We start from the raw sequence: 26,168 nt of genomic DNA, 5'->3' as shown, positions 1-26,168 counted from the left end.
TAGTCTCTTCATTTTGAAGCAACTACTCTCCATTAAGAGATGAGTAAAAACAGAAATCAAAAACAGAAAGCAAACAAAACCCAGTAGATTCCAGCAGTCTGGTGTCAAGACGGGTAATACCTAATGATAAAGACTTAAAATTTCAAATTAATTTTAAAAGTCACTTCACTTACCAGCACCGAAATAATTATGATAAGCAAACAAACAAAGACAAATGCTCTAGCTTTATTCAGCAAGATAGAATGTTGCAATAGCTTTATGTCACTAACTTGCTTTCCTCTCTCTATTCAGTTGAATAACATACAATATCACTTAGATACAAATATTGGCAATAGATAACGTCCCGTAAGAATATCAGTTGTTGCTGTTGTTGTTCTAATTAATAAAATGCACTGGGAAGCACAGCCATATCATAGGCCTCCAACCTCATAATCTTCAGCACTTTCATGTTCTTGGTAGTAATTCTGAGCCTTCCATTTGCCTCAGTCTGCTCTATATAAGTCAACAGAATTTTTCCAGGAGAAGTGCAAAATCTAGCATTTTCTGAATTTCATGCAAGTGAATGATCTGATGTCCTAAATATACAAAAGTGTCATCAATATCTTATGTGCACAAATGTGATGCCAATCCTAATTCAACAAACCAATGGCTTCACATAAATATTGCACAGGAAGAAAGTAAAACAAATCCTAGGGAACTCCAAAATATAAGGTCAGATTCCTATGATAATTTAAGTATCTCTTTAAAAAAAGACTGACTGCCCAAAGCACTATAAAATTCAATGTGGTCCCTATCAGGATACCCATGACATTTTTCAAAGAAATAGATAAAACACTCCTGAAATTCATTTGGAACAATAAACCACCATGAATAGCTAAAACAATTTTTGGGAAAAAGAAGATGGGTGGCATCACCCTCCCCAACTTCAAACTGTACTACAAAGCAGTAGTAATTAAGACAGCATGGTACCGGACTAGAAACAGACCTGTATATCAATGGAACAGAGACGAATATTCTGTCACTGATCCCCAAATATTTGACCACTTAATCTTTGACAAAGGAGCAAGAAATGTGAAGTGGAACAAGGAAAGCCTCTTCAACAAGTGGTGCTGGGAAAACTGGATAGCTACCTGCAAAAAAATGAACTCTGACCTCTATCGAATGCCAGGCACAAAAAGTCAGATCACAGTGGATTAAAGACCTCAATATCAGACATGAATCCATAAGGTACATAGAGGAAAATGTAGGCAGAACTCTCCACGACATTGAAGCTAAAAACATCTTTAAGGATGAAACAGCACTGACCATGCAAGTGGAAGCAAACATAAACAAATGGGACCACATCAAACCAAGAAGCTTCAGCACTTCAAAAGAAAACAGTGACCAACATACAGAAAGAGCCTGCAGAAAGGGAAAGAATATTTACCCAATACCCACCTGATAAGGGATTAATATCCAGGATATACAAGACACTAGTAGAATTGTACAAGAAAGAAAACCTCCAACCCCATCAGAAAATGGGGAGAAGAAATGAACAGAAGTTTCCTCAAAAAAAAAAAATAGAAATGGCCAAAAGGCACATGAAAAAATGCTCCACATCGCTAGCCATCAGGGAGATGCAAATCAAAACAACAATGAGATATCATCTCACACCACAGAGACTGGCACACACTCAAAAGAACAAAAGCAACCAGTGCTGGTGTGGATGTGGGGGAAAAGGGACACTCTTTCACTGCTGGTGGAAATGCCCACTAGTCCAGCCTTTCTGGAAAACAATATGGACAGGTCTTCAAAAACTAGAAATTGAGCTTCCATATGACCTCGCAATACCACTTCTGGGAATATATCCTGAGGATGCAAAAAAGCACAGTAGAAATGACATCTGTACCTATACATTCATTGCAGCACTGTTCAGAATAGCCAAAATCTGGAAACAACCCAAGTGCCCAATAACAGATGAGTGGTTAAAGAAACTTTGGTACATCTACACAATGGAATACTATGTAGCTGTCAGGAGAGATGAAGTCATGAACTTTGCTTATAAATGGATAGACATGGAGAGTATCATGTTAAGTGAAATGAGTCAGAGAGAGAGAGACAGACATAGAAAGACTGCACTCATTTGTGGAGAATAAAACAATGTAACATGAAGCTGACTCCTAAGGACAGTAGACACACGGGACAGACAGATTGCTCCATAACTGGAAGCCTGCCTCATGAGCAAAGGGGAAAAGACAGCTGGAATAGAGAAGGGATCACTAAGAAAAAGATGGCTGGAGGAATCGGTCGGGATGGGAGATGTGTGCAGAAAATAGATAAAGGACCAAACATGATAACCTCTCAGGGTCTGTATGCAAACCATAATGCCCAAAAGTAGAGAAAGGTATGGGAAATCATGTCTGCCATGGAGGCAGGGGGAGGGTGGGAAAGGGGGGTATACCGGGGATATTGGTGGTGGGGAATGTGCACTGGTGGAGGGATGGGTGTTTGATCATTGTGTGATTGTAACCCAAACATGAAAGCTTGTAACTATCTCACGGTGAATCAATAAAATTAATTAAAAAAAAAAAAGAACGACTGGAGCAATAATACAGTATCTATGGCATTTGCCTTGCAGGAGGCTGATCTGGGTTCAATCCCCAGAACCTGATATGAACCCCCTAGCACTGTCAGTAGTGACCCCTGAGCGCCGAGCCAGGAGTAAACTCTGAGCACTTCCAGGAGTGCCCCCAAATAAAGAAAAAGTAAATTCAAATGTGATGCCAATTCTATTAGGTCACTGTAAATGAGAGAATAATGTTCTATAGTTATTGGTATCAGAGGGTAGAGAGTGTCATGTTTCAGGTTACCAATATAAGGCTACAAGAACTAATTTACTTATTAGACTTCAAGGCAATGAAGCCTAAAGGCAGTGTAATTATTGTGCCTAATGTCTTATTGCAAAAAGATCTGATAAAGTCTATAAAATAATTTAAGAAAATAGCGGACTAATAAAATTGAATGAAAGGTACATCAGGATTTTAGTCTTGAATATGAGACTGATTAATATATAATCATGTCTAAGTCACCTTTGTTCATCTCTCAGTTTAAGAATTATGAAAACAAAACTACAAGAATTTCATAATTATGAAATTACAATTATTCACGTGAATTAAATGTGAAATGTTCTAAACTTCTAAAAAAGTGATGCTTTACATATAAGATGAAGAAGTAACATATGAGCAGTTAACCAAGACTAAAGGCAACAATTTCCACTTAAATAAAATTTACCTCTTTGTAGTACAGTTTGAAGTTCGGGAGGTTGATTCCTCCCATTTTCTTTTTCCCAAGAATACTCAGCATATTCAACAGATATTTGTTCATTTACTTTGAGCAGATAATAGATATTATCCAAATATCCCAAAAATAAGGAAACAGACCTATTAATTATTCAATAGTATCTATCAAAAGCCTGTTACAATTAGGAATAGAACCAAACTCCCAGTGAATCCGCTTATCCACACAGAGTCCACTGCTCAAGTCACCTACTTGGTTTAAATTATGTTCTTCTATGTATCAGAACCATAATTAGTTAAGGTAGGAACAGAAACTTCTTTCCCAAAGGCTTCAGAATCCATTTTACTAAAATATGTTCAGATTTAAAACTGAAAATGGTTTCATAAGTGGCAACCAGAAAAGAAGTTCATTTTAAATTAGGCCCAGCAATATATAAAGAGTAGAGGCTACAAGTTTTAAATGCAGAGTCAGCAGGGGTGGGGGAAAAAATAAATAAATGCAGAGTCAAGAAAAGCAATCCAGTAGCAAAGACTGAAGGATTCTATTTCTCTTTAAAAAAGCACTGAGGAAGGGACTGGAGAGATAGTACAGTGGGCAGGGCAATTGCCTTGCATGCAGTCAACCAAAATTCAACAACCCCTGTACCACATATGGTCCCTCTAGAAGTAATCCCTGAGCACTGCTGGGTTTGGCCCCCAAGATAAACAAAATTGAAAGTATTAAGAAAACTTGGAGGGGCCAGAGACATACCTCCAAAGACTGGTAAACGCAATTTGCATGCAAGAGGACAGAGTTTGGGCCCTGACACTGAAGGGGCCCCTGAGCACAGACAGATTTGGGTGTAGAACCCAAATCACAAACAACATAAAAAAGTGCTGGGGTGAAAGAAAACCAAAGTGAACTCTGGAAAATAACAGACTATTTGTATCATGAAGAAATAGCATGCTAGGCTAACAAGTAAGTAAAGTGCTTGCTTTGTACATGCCAGGCCCAGGTTAGATCCCTGGCATTCCATATGGTTCCCCTGAGTATCACCAGGAGTAATTCCAGAACACAGAGCCAAGAGTAACTCCTGAGCATCTCTAAGTGTGAGCCCCACACTCACACTAAAAAAAAAAACCCAAACAAAAAAATGACATGAAAAATAAACCTCCACATAAGCATCAGATCTTCCAAATAGGTGAAATGTTTTATCCCTGCAGCACAATATATTTCTGTGGAAAGATAATTACTTTTATATATGCTGTAAAATCAATCCTTTTCTGAAAAGACTTAAAAAATTATATTATATCCCTTGGCATAGTGTAATAGAGAGGTTATTAACCTTAACTCTCATATTCTGCTATAAAATTATACTTCCATACCTTTTGTTATGCAACTTTGAAAAACTAGACCGCATAACTTTTTTAGGCTAAAGATATGTCAGAAGACTTGATGCTAGCCAGATACTTAAAATGTGGTATAGCAGTTTAGCCTGATTCTTACACTCTGCTGACAAACCATGAAATAAGTATGTCCCAGGTAGCTATTTCATGCTCAGTTTCAAAACAAACACATTTAGAGTAGGTCTATCCCAAAACGCAGCCTGGAGACAGTCCCAGCCAACACACAAACTGAAGTAGAGGTGCCTAGCCAAGCCCAGCCTAGATCAGGAGAACCCCAGGGAGCTCGTTAATCCAGTGTGAAAATAAACACAGTAGTATAAGTCACTCGATAAATCACCAATTTGTTACAGAGAACTGTTATGGCAATGACTGATCAATCACCCAATAACCTCACACCTAAGAACTTTTTCTAAAGAAACAACAGATTCATGTCCAATGATGTTTTTACATAGCATTATTTGAAAGAGCAAAAAAAAAAAAGTGAGAACATACTATCATCACATAACAGAATACTTAAATTATGGTACAGCCAGACCAGTAAATATTTCCAATTTAAAAATCATGTTCTTAAAGAACACTAGAAAAATTAGAAATGTTTATAATACTTATATGTTGAAAGGTTAAAAAACACAAAAAGGAAGCTAAGAAAACATTACTAGTGAAATTATTACAGGAAAAATAATTCATTTAAGAATAAATGCAAGGGGCTGGAGAGATAGCAGAGTGTAGAGAGTTTGCCTTCCACAAAGGTAGGAGGTTCTATCCCCAGGTTCGACCTGGGTTTGGTCCCTGGCATCTGATACAGTCTCCCAAGCATCACCAGGAGTGATTCCTGAGTGCAGAGCCAGGAATAAGACTTGAGAACTACTGGGTGTGCTTCCCAGCCATAAATAAATAAATAAATAAATAAATAAAAGAATACAAATGCTAAGGTCAGAGAGACAGTGTGGTGGGTTAAGCTCTTGCCTTGCACCTTGCACATGTACAACCCAGGTGTGATCCCCAACACCCCAAGCCTGCCAGGAGTGATCCCTGGGCAAGAATAAGCCCTGAACACAGCAAGTGTGATTCCCCAAAAAACAAACAAGAAAAATGAAAAAACAAATAAGAAATATAAATACTTTTTTGTGCCCAACAGTATGTTAAGTATTATAATAGGTACTATTCTTGGAATAAAGAAGCAAATACTCAGAATAAAGTACATACTCAGAATAAAGAAACAAATAAGACAACTTTATTCCCTGACTTTTAAGTCTAGCAAGAATTTATTTTTTAATTATTTGGGTTTGAAGCCACACCTGGTGGTGCTGGGGGCTTACCTGTGGAGGTGCTTGGAGGAACCTCATGTGGTGCCAGTGATCCACCCAGTTAGCCATGTGCGAGACAAGTGCCTTAATCCCTGTACTATTGTCTAGCCCAGAAAGATTTTTTTTTAAAAAACTCAGTATATATAAATTAAAAACTGTAATACATTATTGTGGTAGAAATAGTTCATTATCCCAATATTTATTTCTCTTCTTACTCAGTACCACAATATTTTAAATTATATCTGAAATAGACTACACTCCCCAGCCTTCTCTGCTCCTAGCTGCGGTTAAATGATGGAGTTTTGACCAACAGCACTGAACTGGAAGTGGTACGTGAAACTTAAAAATAAAGGGCATTTGCTCTTTGTTGCTCTCCCATCCTTACCAGATGGAGCAGCTATTTTGGAACATGATGTGGAAGCTTCATGCTGAGAATGGCAGAGCAACAAAAACAGGAGGAGCTACGGTTCCCCTAAGTCTACGCACCTACCACCATCCCTCATCCACCCACAGAGCTTTCTCCATGAAAAATTCTACCTTGTTTAGGCCACTTTCGTTTTTGAGTTTTCAATCACACTTAACCTAAATCCTAAAGGGCAGAACTATGAAGAAAAAACTGAAGAGTTCCAAGGGAGATTGTAATAGAAAGAGCAGATTTCTACCACAGAAACGGGTTTTAGGGATATCTCCTCTGAGGAAGTTAACAATTAAGCTGTGGCCTGAAGCCTGGCCAGGAGAGTGCTAGGTAAATGGAAGCGGGGTGGCCAGCTATTTCAGGACTGGGAATCTAAGATGCAACTACCGTGGTTCAAGTTTGAATCACTACGGGGAGAAGCCACAGGCTTTGGGATAGAAAGATATGAATAAAAGTAGAGTACAAATGCAACTAAGTTCAATTTCCAATATCAGAACCTTTGCTGCTTATTTTTTTTAAACCGGTTTTTAAAACAACCCCCTGAATGTGGGATTACTAAAAAATAAATTTCCTTATAATTTATTGTCAGGAAATGTTTTATTTGCATATCTGTTTTAAAAATCTATATACCCAGGGTCACATAAAAATTTCTCAGGCATCTCTGCCCAATCCATTCCTACCTCTGGAAGCTCCAGTAGTGACAGCCACCACCGTGTTGACTCGCCCACTGGCTCTGCTCTACCGATTCCCAACTAAATTTCCCAGGAGATACAAGCCAAGTAGCTAGAATTCATAGAAACACCAGTTCCAGCAGCTGAAAATTCTGGGGTGCCCTCAGGAGGTGGGCAGGTCCAGTGTGCACGAACATCCCGCCCCACCCACACCCACATCCCACCACTACAGTCACACAGAGAGTTGAACTCCACGGCTTCATGAATATTCTATGCAGAGACACCAAACTCTGAATAAAAATTTCAGGGCTCCGGTGCCAGGCTGAAACTTCGGTGTTTCATGGAGTCAGGATGGTCAGCCTCCCCCTACCTCCGGCATTTCCAGAAGCTTCAGCAGTCATGCCTACCTCTCACAACTGCCATTATGTCAATTCATTGGTCCAAACCATAGATCCTGAAGTCACCTTCTAATTCCTCAATACTGAAATTCCTCTAGCAGCACCCAAATTAGATGTGAAAGTAACACAGAAGCCAACTAAACTCAAACAAACAAAAACAGTAACACACAAGGCTCAATCAGCAACAAACAACTTAATAAACTCTTAAACAAGAACTTAACAACCTGTTGGTCTGATGTAACAATTTATCAGTAATAAATCATTTATTACTGATTTTTTGAAACTTTTCGATTTTAATATTGTAGCTTTGGGCTGGAGCGACAGCACAGCAGTAGGGTGTTTGCCTTGCAAGCTGCCAGCCCAGCCAAGCCAGGTTCTATTCCTCCGCCCCTCTCAGAGAGCCCGACAAGCTACCGAGAGTATTTCGCCCCCACGGCAAAGCCTGGCAAGCTACCCAGTATGCCAAACACAGTAACAACAAGTCTCAGAATGGAGACATTACTGGGCCCACTCAAGCAAACTGTTGAACAATGGGAGGAACAGTGCTACAGTGTTACAGCTTTGTTATCTAATAAATTTCAACTGCAGAATTGTATCAACAGTTGTGGCTTTTGTCTACATCAAAATAAAATAAAAGTTTTCTCATAAAGAGGTCACTAGTGGAAGAAGTATATGAAATCCTGATACATCTAATGAATCAAAAATGAGGAAGGATAAGGGCTAAAGCCATAGTACAGTGAGTAGGGAGTTTGCCTTGCCTAAGGCCAACCCAGATTCAATCCCCCCACCCCCATATGATCCCCCAAGCCCCACCAGAAGTGATCCTTGAACACAGAGCCAGGATTAAGTCCTGAGCACTGCTGGATATGGCCTGAAAACAAACATAAAACAACAACAAAAAATGAGATAGAGTAGAAGAGTGCAGAACGAGAATGAAACTTGTTAAATTAATAGTTACTTCTACATTTTAGCACTACTTGTATTTCAAACAGTCAAGACTGGACTAGGCTATAACAATTATGTTAACATGTAATTTCTTTACACAAGAGCTTAATGGTTGCACGGTGAGATACAATAATCTTCACACACTTTCCACTAAGGAAACATTTTTGGATAATTTTTAGTGGATTATTCATAAAGAACAATACAGAATAAAATATTTAGGACCTGCTTTTGGGACAGGCTTGGGTGGTGGTGGTAAAATTCTAAATAATGGTGGTGGGAAGCTGTAAGGGAGGTGGGATTGGTATTTGAATATTGAATAAGTTTTTATGAACAATTTAAAAAATTGGGGAAAAATGATCCTTAGGGAGATAGTACGGTGAACAAGGTGCTTAGTCTTCACATGGTTGACTCAGGTTCAATCCCCAGCACCCCATATGGACTCTTGATACCTCAAAGAGTGAACCCTGAGCGCCATTTATTGAGCCCTAAGCCCTAATCACCACCAGAGATGGCAAAAGAACCTCTAAATAAATAAATGAATAAATAAAACAGTCAATATCCTCTGATTATAGAGTGGTTCATAGGCCCTCCCGTTGATCGTCGATTTGCTCGAGCGGGCCCAGTAACGTCTCCATTGGAGACTTTGTTGTTACTGTGTCTGGCATATCGAATACTCTCGGTAGCTTGCCGGGCTCTCCGAGAGGGGCGGAGGAATCGAACTCGGGTCAGCCATGTTGGCCGCCTGTAAGGCAAACGCCCTACCCGCTGTGCTATCGCTCCAGAGTGGTTCATATAAATTTTTTTTTTCTTTTTTGGGTCACACCCAGTGATATGTTACTCCAGTGGGTTACTCCTGGCTCATTCACTCAGGAATTACTCCTTGCAGTGTTCGGGGGATCATATGGGATGCTGGGAATCGAACCCGGGTTGGCCGCATGCAAGGCAAATGCCCTACCCGCTGTGCTATCACTCCAGCCCCAAATTTTTAAATGCTAATTATTCCTAAGAAGAGTTCGTTGTTAAAATTCTTTTTAATTAGTATTTCTTGTTTATTTCTGGTTTAAAATATTGAAGAAACTCAGAACATATAAATAAGCAAAAAAAAAAAAAAACCCAAAAAACCAAACAAGCCTTCACCACCTTTCAACAACATTTTATATACTGACATGTTTTTATATACATTTATATGCTTACAGTACATCCAACAATGGAACCACAATGCATGTAGAGTTTGGTGCGCTTTTCTCCCATATCACAAACACATTCTTGTCATTAAAATGTATTTTTTTGAAGCCATGATTTTTTAACGGCTACTGATGTGGTGTTTCAACTGCCAGTCCACAAACTGGTGCCAGTCCACAGCTTGAAAGCCACTGGGCTACACAACATGTAATTTATTTAGTCAATCAGCCTGGGGATATTTTGAGTTACAACCATCAACTAGAATCTGAAGCCCTGTTGGTCGAGAGGCTGACTTCAGGTGTCCTATGGAAGGTTTCTTATTAGAAACTGCAAGTAGAGATTTAAAAGCATTGGAACCTTCAAACAGAAAATTCAGTCAAATTCACTGAGTTTTAAGTGTGAAGGAGACTCACTAAAGATCATGTTTTGCAAAATAGAGTATATTATTTAATAATTAGTCTCCAGGAATAAAATGAATTATCAAAGATTACGGTAATAAAGACCAGTGATGCTTACTATTAAGAATTAGTGACTGCTGGTGGAGGGATGGGTATTCTATCATTGCATAACTGAAACCCAAGCACAAAAATTTGTAAGTCTACAAGTGTACCTCATGGTGTTTCACTAATAAAAATTTAAGGAAAAAAAAAGAATTAGTGACAACCTTTAATGTTTATTTAACATTAAAAAATGTTTATATAAGCATACATGCTTGTACAGTTAAGTCCTCAAGTAAATAAAGAAAATTATTATAGAAAAATGTATATAGAAAAAATAATGGAAGTAAATATGACAAAGATTTAATGGTTAACTCTAGAATCTTGACTTTCTCTGAACTTGTCTAATTTCAAAATTTTCTCCTTCCAAAAAAAAATTAATGTTAATCTATTAGTCATGTGAGTAAGGTACCGTAGGTTTTAGTTATTAAAATTGAAGGAAAATCAGTTAGGTTTTGCTAAAGATTCTTTCAGGAATGTGAAATAAAAAAGTAAGTTAAAAAGCATTAGAAGTTTATTCTAAGGTAAAACTAAGCCACATATCAATGTTTTATGTTGGAATTAAGTTCAAAGAACGATCAACTATTTAAGTCATATATCAATATTTCATGGTGGAATTAAGTCCAAAGACCGCTTTTGAACTTTATAGCTGTGCTTCGTTCAAGCCCTATTCTACATAAAAATGATATATTATCTGTTCTATCAAAAAAAGTTGTTATAACAATTAGGCAAACTGCATTTAGTTTCAGACTCTAGTTCTCTTTGTGTACTAAACTTTCCTGATGTTAAACATGTTTTTTAAAAATTCAAGACATAAAATTCAAACTTTGTTCTGGTGACAGAATTTGCCACGTGATGAAATGTCTTTCTGAATGTAAATGGTTGTAACTTTCTATTAAGTGGAATCCCTAGTAGAAAAAAATGTTAAAAAATAAAAGGTTTCAGAAATAAACAAAATCTTTCTATCAGTTCTCACAAACACTTCAAATAAATATAATTTTTAAAAGTGCTCCATTTTCCCCAATTCCAGCCTTAGCTTTGTGGCAACATCCCCCCACCCTCTCTTCTACTAATCAGTTCTCACTTTCTTTCCCTGCTGGGACACGTGAAATTTTCAGCAAAAGTGACTCATTCATTGGCATCTTGTCAAACTAACTCTGAAACTATAAGGAAGCTCAGCACTAAGAGAATTCTAAAGCTAGAATACTTTTGCTAACACACATCAATCTGACTTTAAAGAAATGAATCACTTTCAGAGCCAAATACATGCTAACAAATTCTGTTTATGTTTTCTTTACAAATTGTCTCCACCATGCCTTGTCATCCCCTCCCAATTTTAGTTTGGCAATCCCCTAGTCTAAAATACCTCGTCTTTGGAAAAGATAAGATGGGGAGAGGAGAAACAAAAACAGGCCGTCGAAAAAGTAGTTGTCCACTCGGCTTCGGAAAAAAAACCCATTCTGAAACACTAACAATTTTTATCTGTTCCATTGCAGCAAGTTCTCATAGTTATTTTCCCCTTTATTCAATGAAAACATAAATAAAATACAATCAAAAATCTCCAGAAATAAATTACTCTAACTGCTATTGTTTCACTAAATAAATATTTTTTAAAAACCATGAAAATCAACTGCTGAGAACTATTTAGTCAAAATTCTTCAATAAGATGGCACTAGCACAAAATATAAACTGCAAATCACCTTATCTGTTTGTTTCACACATTCACCTACTCCAAGATAGATAATCACTCCTTTTAACCAGAGGGATGGTGGTGGAAAAGAAACAAATGCTTTGTCAGATTACCATACACATTTACTCAGAACTCTATCAATTGTCACACTCCACCTGGTGGCAGGAGCTGCCTAAATTGATGAAGTGGATGGAGGTCATTAACCAATTCCAGAAAACACTAACAAGCTATCCTTGGGAAAAAAAGCAGGATGTTTTTCTCTTTCCCTATACAGAATGACTTCTAACAAGAATCTACCGAAGTTTCTTACGATTAGTCAACACCTTGTAAATAATAACAAAAACTTATGATAAATGTAATCAGGATGAGAGACCTATATTTAAAGCAATCTATTTACAACCATTCTCTCCATGTACATTAAGTTAAATGTCACCACAAGCCTTTAAAACCAGTAACAAGGAACATTCTGCAACTCCAAGATTTCTTATCACATACTCCTGTTAACTTTCTTTACCCCCCTCGCCCCTCTGGGTAAAGGGGAGTTTAATTAACACAGTTAACAGCAGCCTGCCACGTTGCTTTTAGATATTTGCCAGTAACATATACCCATGGGAGACTCTTAGAGACTGATTTCAACCAAAAATAAAAATAGATAAACAGGGCTCAAACAAAATTAAAACTGAGTCTGGCTGCCCACACTTATTTTCACACATGAGGAAAAATAGCAGTTCTCCTAGAAGCCTCAAGCAGATATATCTTTAGAACACAATGTTAAAAATATGTGCCCCTCCCCCCCCACCTTCCCCTACCTGTTTCTCACTCAAAGCTGTGATTTTGGCTTGGAGTTCATGAAGCTGTTTCTTTAAATCAGCATTCTGATTGGAAAGAAAAAATATCTGTGAGAAAGATATTTCATTTGTTAACAGAATAGTAGCAAGAAGTTATTATGCATACTGTATTACAAATGATGAAGCAACCTTAAGCATTTAGTCAATCAAATTTTTTTTATGCATTAAAATGAAGTCCTATGATCACCACTTAATGCACAGATACTAAAAGGCTCCTAAACATCAGAACAGGGGCAGCAGCTTTGCAGTGGCTCTAAATTACATGAAGTTTTATATTTCAGCATCATATCCTGTAATTGTACTTCTTTCTATTAAAATATGGCTATTCTTTAAAAGAATATGTTATTTGACGGAAAACCTACAGCTCCACTAATCAGATAAAAGTAGAAAAATGCAAGTTATAAGTATGGATGCACTGCATGCTTAACAGCATTCTCAATAAAGATAAGAGATTCTTCCTATTTGCCCTCTCCCTTATTTAGTAGAGTACACTTGTTATTTTAGCCTAGATTTGAAAAGCTGTCAGTGCTGCAACTGCCTTAACACTACATCATTCAAATAAACACACTGACTACCAGGGCACTTTCTCCGTTCTAAAATTCTAGGAATCAAAAAAAAAAATACTATTTTAGAGGAGACACACAGAGCACGCGTGTCTTTTGCTCAAGTAGAAAAATAATCCAAAATTAAACATTTCAAATGCTGAATGGAACAGAATAGCTTACTGTTAGACTGAATACCACCCAATGATGGACTACTCTTTTTGTTTCACATGCAATTCTTTCCATTCATCCTTCCTGGTAGTATTTTTTTATAGTATAAATTTTAAATAAGTCAAAGTAAAGATAATTCTTATAGTAGCTGAACTGGAAAACAGGAGTTGTGTGGGCTACCAATACCAGTTTTCAGAATCTATAGATCGTATGAGGCATGTACAGTATGTTTAACAAGCTGAACTATAATATACAAGTATTCTGTGATCATATTTTATTTTATTTTTTATTTTTGGGTAACACCTGGGGATGCTCAGGGGTTACTCTTGGCTCTGCACTCAGGAATTACTCCTGGTGGTGCTTGGGGGACCATCTGGGGTGCTGGGAATCAAACCTGGGTTGGCCGCATGCAAGGCAAACGCCCTACCCGCTCTGCTATTGCTACAGCCCCTGTGATCATATTTTAAAACTTCTATAATATCATATTTTAAAACTTCTATGAGAATTTAAAGGAAAGGTAACATTTACTGGACTACTATAAAGGTAGTATTTCTAAACCCCTTTAAAGGGCTCTTTCAAAGAGAAGAGTTTTTAAATGCTTTTTAAGAACTATTTTTAAAGCATTCTTTTTTATTTTATTTTTTGTGGATTGGGGTTTAGAATCACACCAGGTGATGCTTGGGGTTTGCTCCCAGCAATGTTCAGGAAACTGGGTGGTGCCAGGGTGAGTTGGGGTCAGTCACATTCAAGGCAGGGCCTTAATCCCTATACTATCTCTCGGGTCAGAGAGATTTTACAAATTTTACTATTGTAAAATTTTTACACTGAACATAGATAAAGCATTTAAATATTCTATATTTGAAACTACAGTAAAAAATAAGTGTCTTGAGGTCATAGTTCATAATTCTAAGACTACAGAAAGCCTTAGGAATTCTGACTTGGAATTTGTATGCTTACAGAAATAAAATTTAAGCTATATAAAGAGAATTCACTGTCAGTTCCCCCTGCAAATTTTCAAAGCAATTAACATAAAATCAAGACAACAGTTACTGCCACTAGAGATGAGTGTTTTAAAAACTTAAGATACATCTTCGTATTTTACAGACACTTTATTTTTAATTATTCAATTTTAAAATTAAATGAATAAAAGCAATATCTTACCTGTGGATCCTGCTTCATTTGAGCAACCAGTTTCTGGCAATAAAGAGAGAAAAAGAGTTACCAGTTTTACATATAAATTCACACTGTCACACTGTCCTCCCATTGTTCATCGATTTGTTCGAGCAGGCCCAGTAACGTCTCCATTGTGAGACTTGTTGTTACTGTTTTTTGGCATATTGAATACGTCACGGGTAACTTGCCATGCTTTGCCATGTGGGTGTGATACTCTCGGTAGCTTGCCAAGCTCTCAGAGAGGGGCAGAGGAATCGAACCCAGCTCAGCCCAGATCGTCTGCATGCAAGGCAAACGCCCTAACCGCTGTGCTATCGCTCCAGCCCACATATAAATTCACTATGGCTAATCATAGTTTGGCCCCAAATTGCAGAGTTTAATTCAATCAAAATAAATGGGCAACACCACTATCAAAATAGGACAAAAACTCCTTGATTTATATAGAGGTTACTATAACATTACTTAAGAGAAAAAAAAAGCAAATAAACCCACAAAACTACCACTTTCTATTCAAGATGAAAAGCTCCTGCATTTAACAAATCTGGAGATAAGAGGTGGGGAGGAACTAAATTTTTAAAAGGAGGTAAGTTTTTATACAATTAAAATAAGCTAAAAGCTCGAAAAGTCAAACAATCCTTTAAAATGTCATTGTACAGAGCAGCTTTTTTCAACCAGGGGCCCATGTGGGCCCATGAAATGTTACAAGGGACACAGGTGAAAACTGTATAAATGATGGACACACTAGAGAGAGAACATAGGACAGGGAGGACCCACAGGTGAAAACCAGGTTGGACAGGGGCCACGGTCAGAAAAAGACTGAAAAATACTGGTCTCAAGTCCCTAACAAGACCTGGAAAGAAGTTGCTATCATCTGAAACAGGCCGGTTTGTGTACGGTAAGGCATAGACTTGCAAGTCTATTGGTTAGTTCTTACCACAGAAGGAGCCAAGTGTAAGATTGGACTTTGCCACAGTCTTTTCTGCAGGGGAGGAAGGATGTGCACGTGAAGCAGTGACGCTGAGTATTGCAGAGTAAGTAAAGGAACAATAAAGTGAAATTCTACCTCCTAGGGTTCACCTGAGAAGGACAGTGCTACTAGAGTAATTACTGAGAAAGAACTTTACTAGGAAAACCAGAAGTCTAAACAAGGGAAAAAAGGGTAACACTGATATAACCAAACTTCCAAAAGCACTGCTGCTCAAGGGTAACAATAACCAGGAGTAGAACTGAAACAATAAATGACCATCAGAGGTTTATTCCTAGAAGTACTGGGGAACAAGCTGTTTGCCAAGGAAATTACTTGAGGCATGCACGCTTCTACTGTCACCTAAGTTTTTTCGTAAAACTCAGTATTCTGTTACTCTTTTTGTGAGCAGGCATTTTATCATTTTGTCATAAAAATTTTCTAAAGTATATACTTAGGAAAGTCATTATTGTTTTGGTTCTTAAGGCATAATTACATCAACTCTTCAAAGAATACAAAAAGAGGATCGAGACTATGGCTCAAGGGAGGGAGCACATGCCTAGCATGTGTGAGGTCCAAAATTCAGTCCCCAGCATTGCATTACACCTGCCCCAACAGCTCCAGGTGTGGCCCCCGACACCGAGCCATCAGGACTGCAGAGCTGGACTGTATTCCCAGGAATGGCCTGCTTTCACTAGTCCCAGAGCCATTCGATGTGGCCTCTATAAAAAAAATTTTAATGAAAAAAATTGTAAAATGAAATTCTTCTAACCAAGTCCTGAAACTATTTCTAAAAGTTCTCGTGTCTATATTTTAATTTTCAGTATATGCAATACTAAAATAAGCAATCAGTTACCTATCTTGCTGTTACTGTGCCTACCTCACACAGGCCCTAAAAACTCAACTCGAATTTGCTCTATTTGATCTATTATGCTACAATGATGAATTCTAAGATGAGTAAACAGGTTTCAAGAAATCCCCCTTACATAAAATGTAAACTCTCTGGTGAATGATTTAAATATATATAAAATAAAGTTATATATATGTATATATATATATATATATATGTAGTAGTTTAGGTTACCTGGTTACAATGGTGTTAACTTTAATAGTTTTGAGAACAAACTTACTGAAATCCCACCCTACCAAAGGCCCAAGACCCTCCATGACTTTTCTTATGTCACTTCTAGTCTACCTCTTCCTTCCACTCCACTCCACTTCTCCCAACTCTTTGGTAATCAGTTCTGCAATGAAAGGTCAAGAATTTGTCATTATTCAATACTATCTAATTCTCAGGGCAGGAGCAACAGTACAGTGGGTAAGGCAGTTGCCTTGTCTACAGTCAACCAGGTTTAATTCCCTAAGCATCACCAATAATAATTCCTGAGTGCAGAGCTAGGAGTAATACCTGAACATCATTGGGTGTGGGCCCCAAACAAAAAATAGTAATAATTCTGTTTTGTTTCTCTAATTATCACAAAATGAGATCATGTGATATTTGTTCTTAGTCATTTGACCTATTTCACTTGATATGATGCTCTCCAGTACCATCTAAGTTGCAGCAAACTGCAAGATTTACCTTTTCTCGGAGTCACATAATCTACTGTTTATATATATCACAACTTCTCTAACAATTCAACCGCCACTGGATATGGTGAATGACTTCTGACATTTATCCCAACTAGTCAAAGGACTTACTTCCTGTGTTAAACAACATTCTGGAGAGCTGATGTTGCAACTATGTGACCAAAAATTTTAAAAACTGTTTATATACATCATCAGTAACGCTTCTATACCCTGGTTTTAATAATAAAACACTAACTCTAAGAGCTCAATAAAATTGAAAAATATATGTGCATTTTTACTAGTGCAGTCTAAATGCTAGTTATACTCTTCAATTAAAAAAGTAGTTGGCTACCAGGAATTTTGCTCCATGACTTGGAGGCCAGCCACACGTGCTAGGGGAAAAGGAACCTCAGAGAGAGAAGAGAGCACTAAATAAAGGGTGTTGTGAGGATCCTCTCAGGGTGGGAGAAGCATGCTGAAAGTAGACTATAGACCAAACATGACTGCCACTCAATGCCTCTCTTGCAAAACACAGGACCCAAAAGAAGAGAGAGAGAACAAGAGGGAATGCCCTGCCACAGAGGCAGGGTGGGATGGGGGAATGGGGGATGGGAGGGATGCTGGGACCCGTGGTGGTGGAGGACGGGCGCTGGTAGAGGGATGGGTACTTGATCATTGTATAACTGAAACCCAAGCACAAAAATTTGTAAGTCTATAAAAAATAAATTTAAAAAAAAAGTACTTGGCTTACCTTGATTTAGTTACCAGAAACTTGACTAGTCTACTAAAGTGCTCTTTATTTGGGTAGATGGACTTGGGTGGGATTAGACCCAGCTTGCAAAACAAGTGTTCTGCCTCTTAGCTACATTCCCAGCCTCAAAACTGCTTACTTAAAACTGAAAATGGTTTTCTTCTATGACACTGGATTAAAAAACTGAATGAACTATAATATTTACAAAGTTTCTAGTTCTGAAAGAAATAAACTTTCTATCTATAAGCAGTGAAGCTACATTTTAGGCAAAGAGACAAGACAGGGCAACTTGTGCAACAAACAAGACCACCCAAATCCATACTGACTTTAAAGCTGACACTGTTATCAGAGCGGTTATTTTCTAAAGCAAAAATGAAGCAAATTTTTATTCCAATATACTTCACACTCTAAGTTGGCAAACCAAAGCCCACAGGCAAATCCAGCCTACCACCTGTTTCTGTAAATAAAGTTTTACTGGAACATAGCTCCACACATTTACTTCTACAGTATCTGTGGCAGCTTTGTCTGTACAGCAACAGAGCAGAGAAGATATGACAGGGATCATAAATGACTCATAAAGTATAAATATTTTATTATCTGGTCCTTTACAGAGAAAGTTTGTTTCTCTCTGCTTTATTCTATTCTCCATTCCAAGTAAATATTCTCCAAGTTTAAATATGACTTTCACAAATCCTCATAAAAACACTCAAAGGTAGAAAAAGGGGCGATTTTCCCCAAAAGGTAAGATACCCACAAGTTATCATTACACAAGCAGTTACTGAATATCAATCATGTGCCTGTCACTATTTTCTTAGCCTCTCCCTATTCATAAAAACAACAAAACAAAACAAAAAACAACTATATTCTCCCACCAGAGCAGTATCAGGCTTTCCACCCTGTAAGCTCAATGTTAGTTCTAATTTCATTCCTGAACTAAAATGCATGAAGGAGGAGTTCTGCCCCAATACTCCATCAAATGTATGACAGTGTGTGCCATTTCTGACATTCCTGTATCTGCTATGATCAGTAATCATGAGGATCACCACATATCCAATCAGAATAACATCATCAGACATAAATAAGGTATATCACATGGATTTACTATTATTTCAATTTTTTCAAAACTAGGATTCTAGGGGTCTGAGACAGTACAGTGGGTAAGGTGCTTGCTTTGCACACAGGTAGCCTGGTTTCAATTCCCAACACCCTATATGGTTGGTCCTGTACCTTAGGCCTGCCAGGAGTAAGCCCTGAGCATGGCCAGGTATAGTCCCAAAACAAAACAAAACAAAAGATAGTATTCAAAAGATAACTAGAGTAAAAATATTATTTTAAAAGTTAGAATGCTGTATCAATCAGCATATAAAAATTCATAATTACATAAAATGTCACATAACCATTAGAGATGAACTTGAAAGCCACTAATTTTATGCAAAAAAAAAATATTCAGATGTGAGTGATTATTACATAATTCAGGTACGTTTAGGAAAAATATTAAAAGATATTTTAAAATCGAATGAAAATCAAAATTTAAAATAATTCTAGTTAACTATATTTTTTTACAGAACTAGTATACTTGAATCCAGGATATAAAATAATATTTCAGAACTGTACTTAATTTTTAATTGTTTAGTTCAATTTAGAGCACTGAATATTGAGAATTGGTTCATCTCTTGAGAGGATAAACTAAAAGTGAGATATTAACTCTGTCATCCCAAAATTTCTTGAGAGGAATGAGTATCTCCAAAAACCACACACAATTTCATTATATCATCTTTGATCCCTGAAAATTTCAGATTGATTATCAGACTGACTACTAATATTATGCATTATTAGAATGGTATTATTATTATTCTAGTATGTTAACTTTGAACAAACTGATTTTAACTGTCATTATTCAGCCCAATTTAGGTATTCAACAAGTACTGAAATACCTCTCTAGAGAAAAGACAAATTTTTATTCTCCTCATTCAATACTAGGAAAGAGCAGAAAAATTTAAAAGTGCATTACTTATTATCTCATTCTTACTTTGGACAACCTGGCAGGCTACCGAATGTAACCTGCCTACACGGCAGAGTCTGGCAAACTTCCCGTGGCATACCCAAAATGCCAAGTACCAGTAACAATGATGGGTCTCATTCCCCTAACCCTGAAAGAACCTTGAATATGGCACTTTAAATCTCAGGGCTAGGACGAAGGAGACGTTACTGGGGCCTGCTCAAGGCAATCGATGAACAACAGGATGATTGTTACTGTGATCATGATCGTGATTCCTTTGGGGGGGGGTATTTTGGGCCAATCCAACAGTGCTCAGGGCTTATTCCTAGCTCTGTGCTCAGGGTTCATTCCTGGCAGGGTTAGTAGCAGAGTGGGGTAAGGGTGGCATATCAGGTACAAGAAATCAAACGTGGGTCAACTGCATGCAAGGTAAGTTCTCTACCTACTATACTATGGTCCAAAAAAGGCATTACTTTTCACATGCTATACTTAATGTTAAAATAAAAGCAAAATATACTTCACATAAAGTCTACCTGTTTGTGGAAAACTCTAAGACTACTTCTGAGCAATAGTTCAGCAAGACTTAGAGTAGCAGCAACTATTTTGTTTGCTTTTTATTTTCTTTTTGTTTGTTGTTTTTGGGCCACACCCGACAATGCTCAGGGGTTACTCCTGACTATGCACTAAGGAATCAGTCTTGGCAGTGTTCAGGGAGATCATATGGTATGTCAGGGATCAAACTCAGGTATGCAGTGTGCAAGGCAGGTGCCCTACCTGCTATGTAATCACTCCAGGCCCATGTTCTGTTTTGGAGCCACAACTGGTGATGTTCAGGGCCTACTCCTGGCTCTGCGCTCAGGAGTTCCTCCTGGCAGTGCTCAGGGGACTAAATGGGATGCTAATAACTGAACTCTGGGTCAGCTGCATCCAAGGCAAGTACCTTACCCAGGTTACTATTTCTCTGTAGCAAGGATTTTTGAATATAAGTACTTCATGTAGGAGTCAGAGAGTACAGTGTGCAGGGCTCCTCCCTGGCACGTGGCTGACCAGAGAACAGTTCCTTGCACCTCATACGGTCCCCCGAGTCCCACTAGAAGTGATCCTTGAGCAGAGCCAGGGAGTCAGGAGTAAGCCCTAAGCACCACTCAGTATGGTCCCCCAAAACAACAACAACAAAAATACTTCACGTAAAAACTGTGTGTTTGTGTGTGTGTCTTTGTGTGTGTGTGTCTGGGTCTGGGTCTGGGTATGAATTTGAATATATAGACTTATCAAGCTACTGTCTATAGAACATGAGAGAATGGATAGTACAGAGTTAATAGCAAAAAAATAAAACCCATAAACGGTCCCCCAAATTCTGAGCACCACCAGTTGTGGCCCCAAAACAGAAGTAGAAAATATAAAATAGTCATAGTCTGCTTTAGTAATAAATATTAATGATTTAGTAATAAATATTAATGATTCTGTTATTAAAGGACCTATTTTTGTCTTATACCTTCATTTTATATTTCTGTATACTTTTTCACATAGGAGGCTGATAGGAAACAAACCCAAGGCAAAGCATTCACTCTACCACTGAGCAACATCATAGCCTGCTGATAGAACTTAAAGCTTTGTTGACAGGCCTAGCAATGAAGAGATAGTGTAGCAGGCAGGGTGCTTGCGTTTGCAGGTGGTCAACCCAGGTTTGGTCCCTGGAACCCCATATGGTACCCCAAGCACTGCCAGGAGTAAGTCCTGAGTATTGCCAGATGTGCTCCCCATCCCTTCAAAAATTTTTTTCAAGAAATCTGAAATGTAAATACTTGTGAAAGCAATACCACTCTCACTAAAGACTGGAATAAAGGCATAAAATTGCTTATGAATAAAAACTTTAGTATAAGTGGTAGACAAGTTACCTTTCGTTTATGAAAAAGCTTTTTTTCATCCCCAGCACCACTAAAAACAAATAAAAAAGGTATTTCTGTTCTTTTCTCTGGGAAGGAAGCCAGGTTTACTAAAGTTCAGTTCTTAAAAGTAGCATCAATGAGTTTGTTTAATAGTGACAAAAGACAAATGACACATCTCTAGTACAGCAGTCTGAAAGATGATTAAAAACTACACTATCAGAGATGGGCCTGTTTGCTAACTTTACCCATTACTTAATAGCAAGATGTGGGAGAAGACAATAATGCAACATACCTGGTGAACCTGAATTTCCACTTTAAGAGCCTCCTGTAGAGTCTGCAACTCCATCCTCTACTTTCTCCACTTTCTTTGCTAATTCTACAGTTTCTTCAGCCTCTGTTTAAAATAAGAAACTCCTCTTCTCACTGCAGCTGTAGAGATCATAAAAAATTGTGGGTCATTTGAATATAGAGAAAATATTCATGTTAAAATTATGATAGTCGAAAACATTTGACTTTTCTGACACAGGGTAAGAAATTTTTCAAATAGACATTTTCCTGGTATGGATTAACTTTTTTGTACTAAATAATAACAAAATTTTGACTTTTATTCCTTGGGCTCGAGCGATAGCACAGCGGGTAGGGTGTTTGCCTTGCACACAGCCGACCGGTCCAACCAGAGTTCGATTCCTTCGCCTTCAATTCTTCTGCCCCTCTCGGTGAGCCTGGCAAGCTACTGAGAGTATCTTGCCTGCATGGCAAAGCCTGGTAAGCTCCCAGTGACGTATTCAATATGCCAAACACAGTAACAACAAGTCTGACAATGCTTACTGGGCCCGCTCGAGCAAATCAATGAACAACGGGAGAACAGTGAGAGTGACAGTGATTCCTTGAACAATCTTCTACAAAATACTTCAAATAATAAAAATATAAGATTTTAATGTGGTCATGAGAACATCCAAGCATCTGTTCAGTAATAAGTACACGTTCAGCACTAGTCTACGTTCTTAAAACAAAGCTGAGAGCCAGGGAGATAGCTCAAAGGTTAGTGAGTATGCTCTGCAAAGGCCCAGGTCCAATCTTCAGCACCTCTGGGAGTAACCCGTGGGCACTGAGCAAGCCCCCACCCCCAAACAAAACAAAGCTACAGAGCTGAATCAGACCACTTTTTTTTTCTCCAGTGAATCACCCTGAAGTACAGTTACAGGCTTACAAACTTTTGTGCTTGCGTTTCAGCCATACAATGATTGAGTACCCATCCCTCCACCAGTACCCATTTCCCACCACCAATGGTCCCAAGCATCCCTCCTACTACCCCCACCCTATCCCCAACACCTTACCCCACTCTGTGGCAGAGCATTCCCTCTTGCTCTCTCTCTCTTTTGGGATGTTGTGGTTTGCAATAGAGGTATTAAGTGGCCATCATGTTTGGTCTATAGTCTACTTTCAGCCCACATCTCCCATCCTGAGCAGGTCCTCCTAACACTCTTTACTTGGTGTTCCCTTCTCTATCTGAGCTGCTTTTTCCCCCAGCATGCGAAGCCAGCTTCTAAGCTGTGGAGTGATCCTTCTGGTACTTATCTCTATTATTCTTGGGTGTTAGTCTCCCATTCTGTAACTTTATATTGAATCAGACCACTTCTGACCTAGATTAGTTGAGAGCCTAAAGGGGGTGAATACATCTATGACATGCTATTTTTAAAGAGACACATAACAACCTGATCATACATTTTAAACATCACTCGGTGTACACTGGAGAGTTACATGTCTCTGGGAGACTAAAGGAGACAGAGTACTTTTATTTGTATGGCTCTTACTCTATTTCAAAAATAAGCACAAGAGGCCAGATGGATATGGAGTGAAGGCTCTTGCCTTGCATGCGGCAACCCTGGCTCATCTCCAGTACCTCATACAGTCCCCTGAGCATTGCCATGAATGGTCTGAGTCTTATAAGGCCTAGGAGTAGCTCCTGAGCATCACTGGGAATAGCTCAGAACAAAATAATTTAAATCAAATGAAAAATAAACTCAACATGGGAAAATTCTGGCATAACTTTAAAGTTTTCGCTACCAGAGAGATGGTACACAGGTTAAGGATTTCAATGTGTATGTGGCCAACCCCAGTTTGATCCCTGGCACAGGATAGGATACACCACGCACTGCCAGGAGTGGTAAAAAGTCAGGTCTAAGCCCTGCCAGCCCCCACCAAAGAAGTTTTGATTTAAAAAATTAAGAATTAAGAAAAAACACGGGGGCTGGAGCAATAGCACAGCGGGTAGGGCATTTGCCTTGCACGCGGCCAACCCGGGTTCAATTCCCAGCATCCCATATGGTCCCCTGAGCACCGCCAGGAGTAATTCCTGAGCGCGGAGCCAGGAGGAACCCCTGTGCATTGCAAGCAAAAAAAAAAAAAAAAACCACTACATAATTTCAGAGTGATTTTTTTAAACACAACATAGGAGATGTCTACCAATGAAACAGACATTTCCAGCTTTACAGTGAACATCATTTTCCAGTGAGCCCATACATCTCTTTAGCAAAGCATATAACAGCCAAGTGGAAAGTTCACTTTGTCCCTCTGTCTCATCCAGCCTATACTCCACAAGGTGCATGGCAGCACCCCTGGGGAGCTAGGAATTGAACTTGAGTCCTTTGAGCTATAACCCAGACCTTCTTTCCATTTTTTCTCTTTTATCTTGAATAAGATCTTAAAAATGATTCTAGGTACTCTACCAAAGCAAAAGTCTATTTTTTCTGATTATATTAAAACTTTTTTTCTTTTTCCTATCTATATAACTTATACTTAGAGCAGCTTTTCAGTATTCTAAAAACTGAGAGAATAATCAGAAAAACTACTACTCCTTTTTTTTGGGGGGGGTCACATCCAGCAATGCACAGAGGTTATTCCTGTCTCATACACTCAGGAATTACTCCTGGCGGTGCTCGGGGAACCATATGGGATGCTGGGAATTGAACCCGGGTCAAACACGTGCAAGGCGCCCTACCTGTTGTGCTATTGCTCCAGCCCCAAACTACTACTCCTTAATCCAGGCATAGAAAACCTTGTATCTGCCAAGGGTCACTTGGCTATTTATAACATCATTCATGAACCATAAAATATAGACAACAAGCTGCAGCAGCCAATGAGATAAGCATACATGTCTGTCCCATCACGGACCAAGGTCAGAACACATGACTTCATAGGCCATATGGCCCATAGGTCAGAGGTTTCCACATCCTTGTCTTAAACCACAAAGACTCACTATCTTTGCACTACTGTGGTGGGGGGGGAGGGGGAAGAACGACTGTTTTTAAGGCCACATCTGGCTGTGCTCAGTGATCACTCCTAATGGGGCTTGGGGGACCATATGGGGTGCCTAGAATCGAACCTAGGTCAGCCACATGCAAGGCAAGCTCCTCATCTACAGTATATCACTTTGGCTCCTACACTTTCTAAAAATTATCTGTGAATAATGCACATATTCAACTTAAGCTTTCTTAAAAATCTTTTAAATCAATTTATTTTTTGTGTGTTTTAGGTCAAATCTAGCAGTGTTCATGGATCACTGCTGCTGGTGCTGGGGGACTATATACAGTGTCAAAGACTAAACCAGGGTTGGTGGCATACAAGGTAAGTGCCTTAACTTCTCTATTATCTCTCCAGCCCCTTGAAACTTCTTTAAAAACTAACTCGGGGCTGGAGCAAGAGCACAGCGGGTAGGGCATTTGCCTTGCATGCGGCCGACCCGGGTTCGATTCCCAGCATCCCATATGGTCCCCCAAGCACTGCCAGCAGTGATTCCTGAGTGCAGAGCCAGGAGTAACCCCTGAGCATCGGCTGGATGTGACCCAAAAAGCAAAAACCAAACAAACAAACAAACAAAAAAAACTAACTCAATGGGTGGAAGCGGGGGGGGGGGGGTAATGGAAGGATGGCTCTAAGGTTTGGAGTATAGTCTTTGTATGTAGTAGCTTTGGGATCAATTCCTGGCACCATATGTTCCCTCAGTATCATGGTGGTAACCCCTGGGCACCACCAGGTGAAGCCTTTCAAAATAAAAATTGGGGCTGGAGAGAGAGGCACCAAGTATAGCCCTGGTGGTTCCCAGCATCACTAGGCCTGGCACTGAAATGGCCAACTGATTTGCTTGGTATTACTAAGTACGTCCCCTACCCCTACCTCTCCACTCCCCCGCAAAAAAAAGCTGGTTTAGCAGTTACAGGGTTAAGCACAGAATGTATTCTTGTGAATGTTAATTTTCATTATATTTGTTAAATCTCACTATGATTAAAACGGAGCGATAGCACAGCGGGTAGGGCGTCTGCCTTGCACGCAGCCAACATGGCCGACCCGAGTTCGATTCCTCGGCCCCTCTCGGAGAGCCCGGCAAGCTACCGAGAGTATTCGATATGCCAGACACAGTAACAACAAAGTCTCCAATGGAGACGTTACTGGGCCCGCTCGAGCAAATCGACGATCAACGGGAGGGCCTTTACCTTTAC

At 38.9% G+C, this 26,168-nt stretch overlaps 1 protein-coding gene across 10 annotated transcripts in view; it reads right to left on the bottom strand.

The window, feature by feature from the left end:
* Nucleotides 1–26,168, bottom strand: part of PHF21A (PHD finger protein 21A) — a 228,275-nt gene that overhangs the window by 157,178 nt on the left and 44,929 nt on the right. For all 10 annotated transcript variants that reach the window (XM_056131927.1, XM_056131937.1, XM_056131945.1 and 7 more), the window contains 3 exons: nt 21,962–22,098; nt 14,489–14,521; nt 12,576–12,641 (listed from right to left, as the gene is read on the bottom strand). In XM_056131927.1, coding sequence (XP_055987902.1) covers nt 12,576–12,641; nt 14,489–14,521; nt 21,962–22,015 — 153 coding nt within the window. In that variant the 5' untranslated portion in view covers nt 22,016–22,098. The remainder of the gene's footprint in view (nt 1–12,575; nt 12,642–14,488; nt 14,522–21,961; nt 22,099–26,168) is intronic.

Source organism: Sorex fumeus, unplaced genomic scaffold, assembly GCF_029834395.1.
Source record: "Sorex fumeus unplaced genomic scaffold, SorFum_2.1 ptg000007l, whole genome shotgun sequence".
In the NCBI taxonomy this organism is placed as follows: domain Eukaryota; kingdom Metazoa; phylum Chordata; class Mammalia; order Eulipotyphla; family Soricidae; genus Sorex; species Sorex fumeus.
This window is presented reverse-complemented; position numbering and strand designations above follow the sequence as displayed.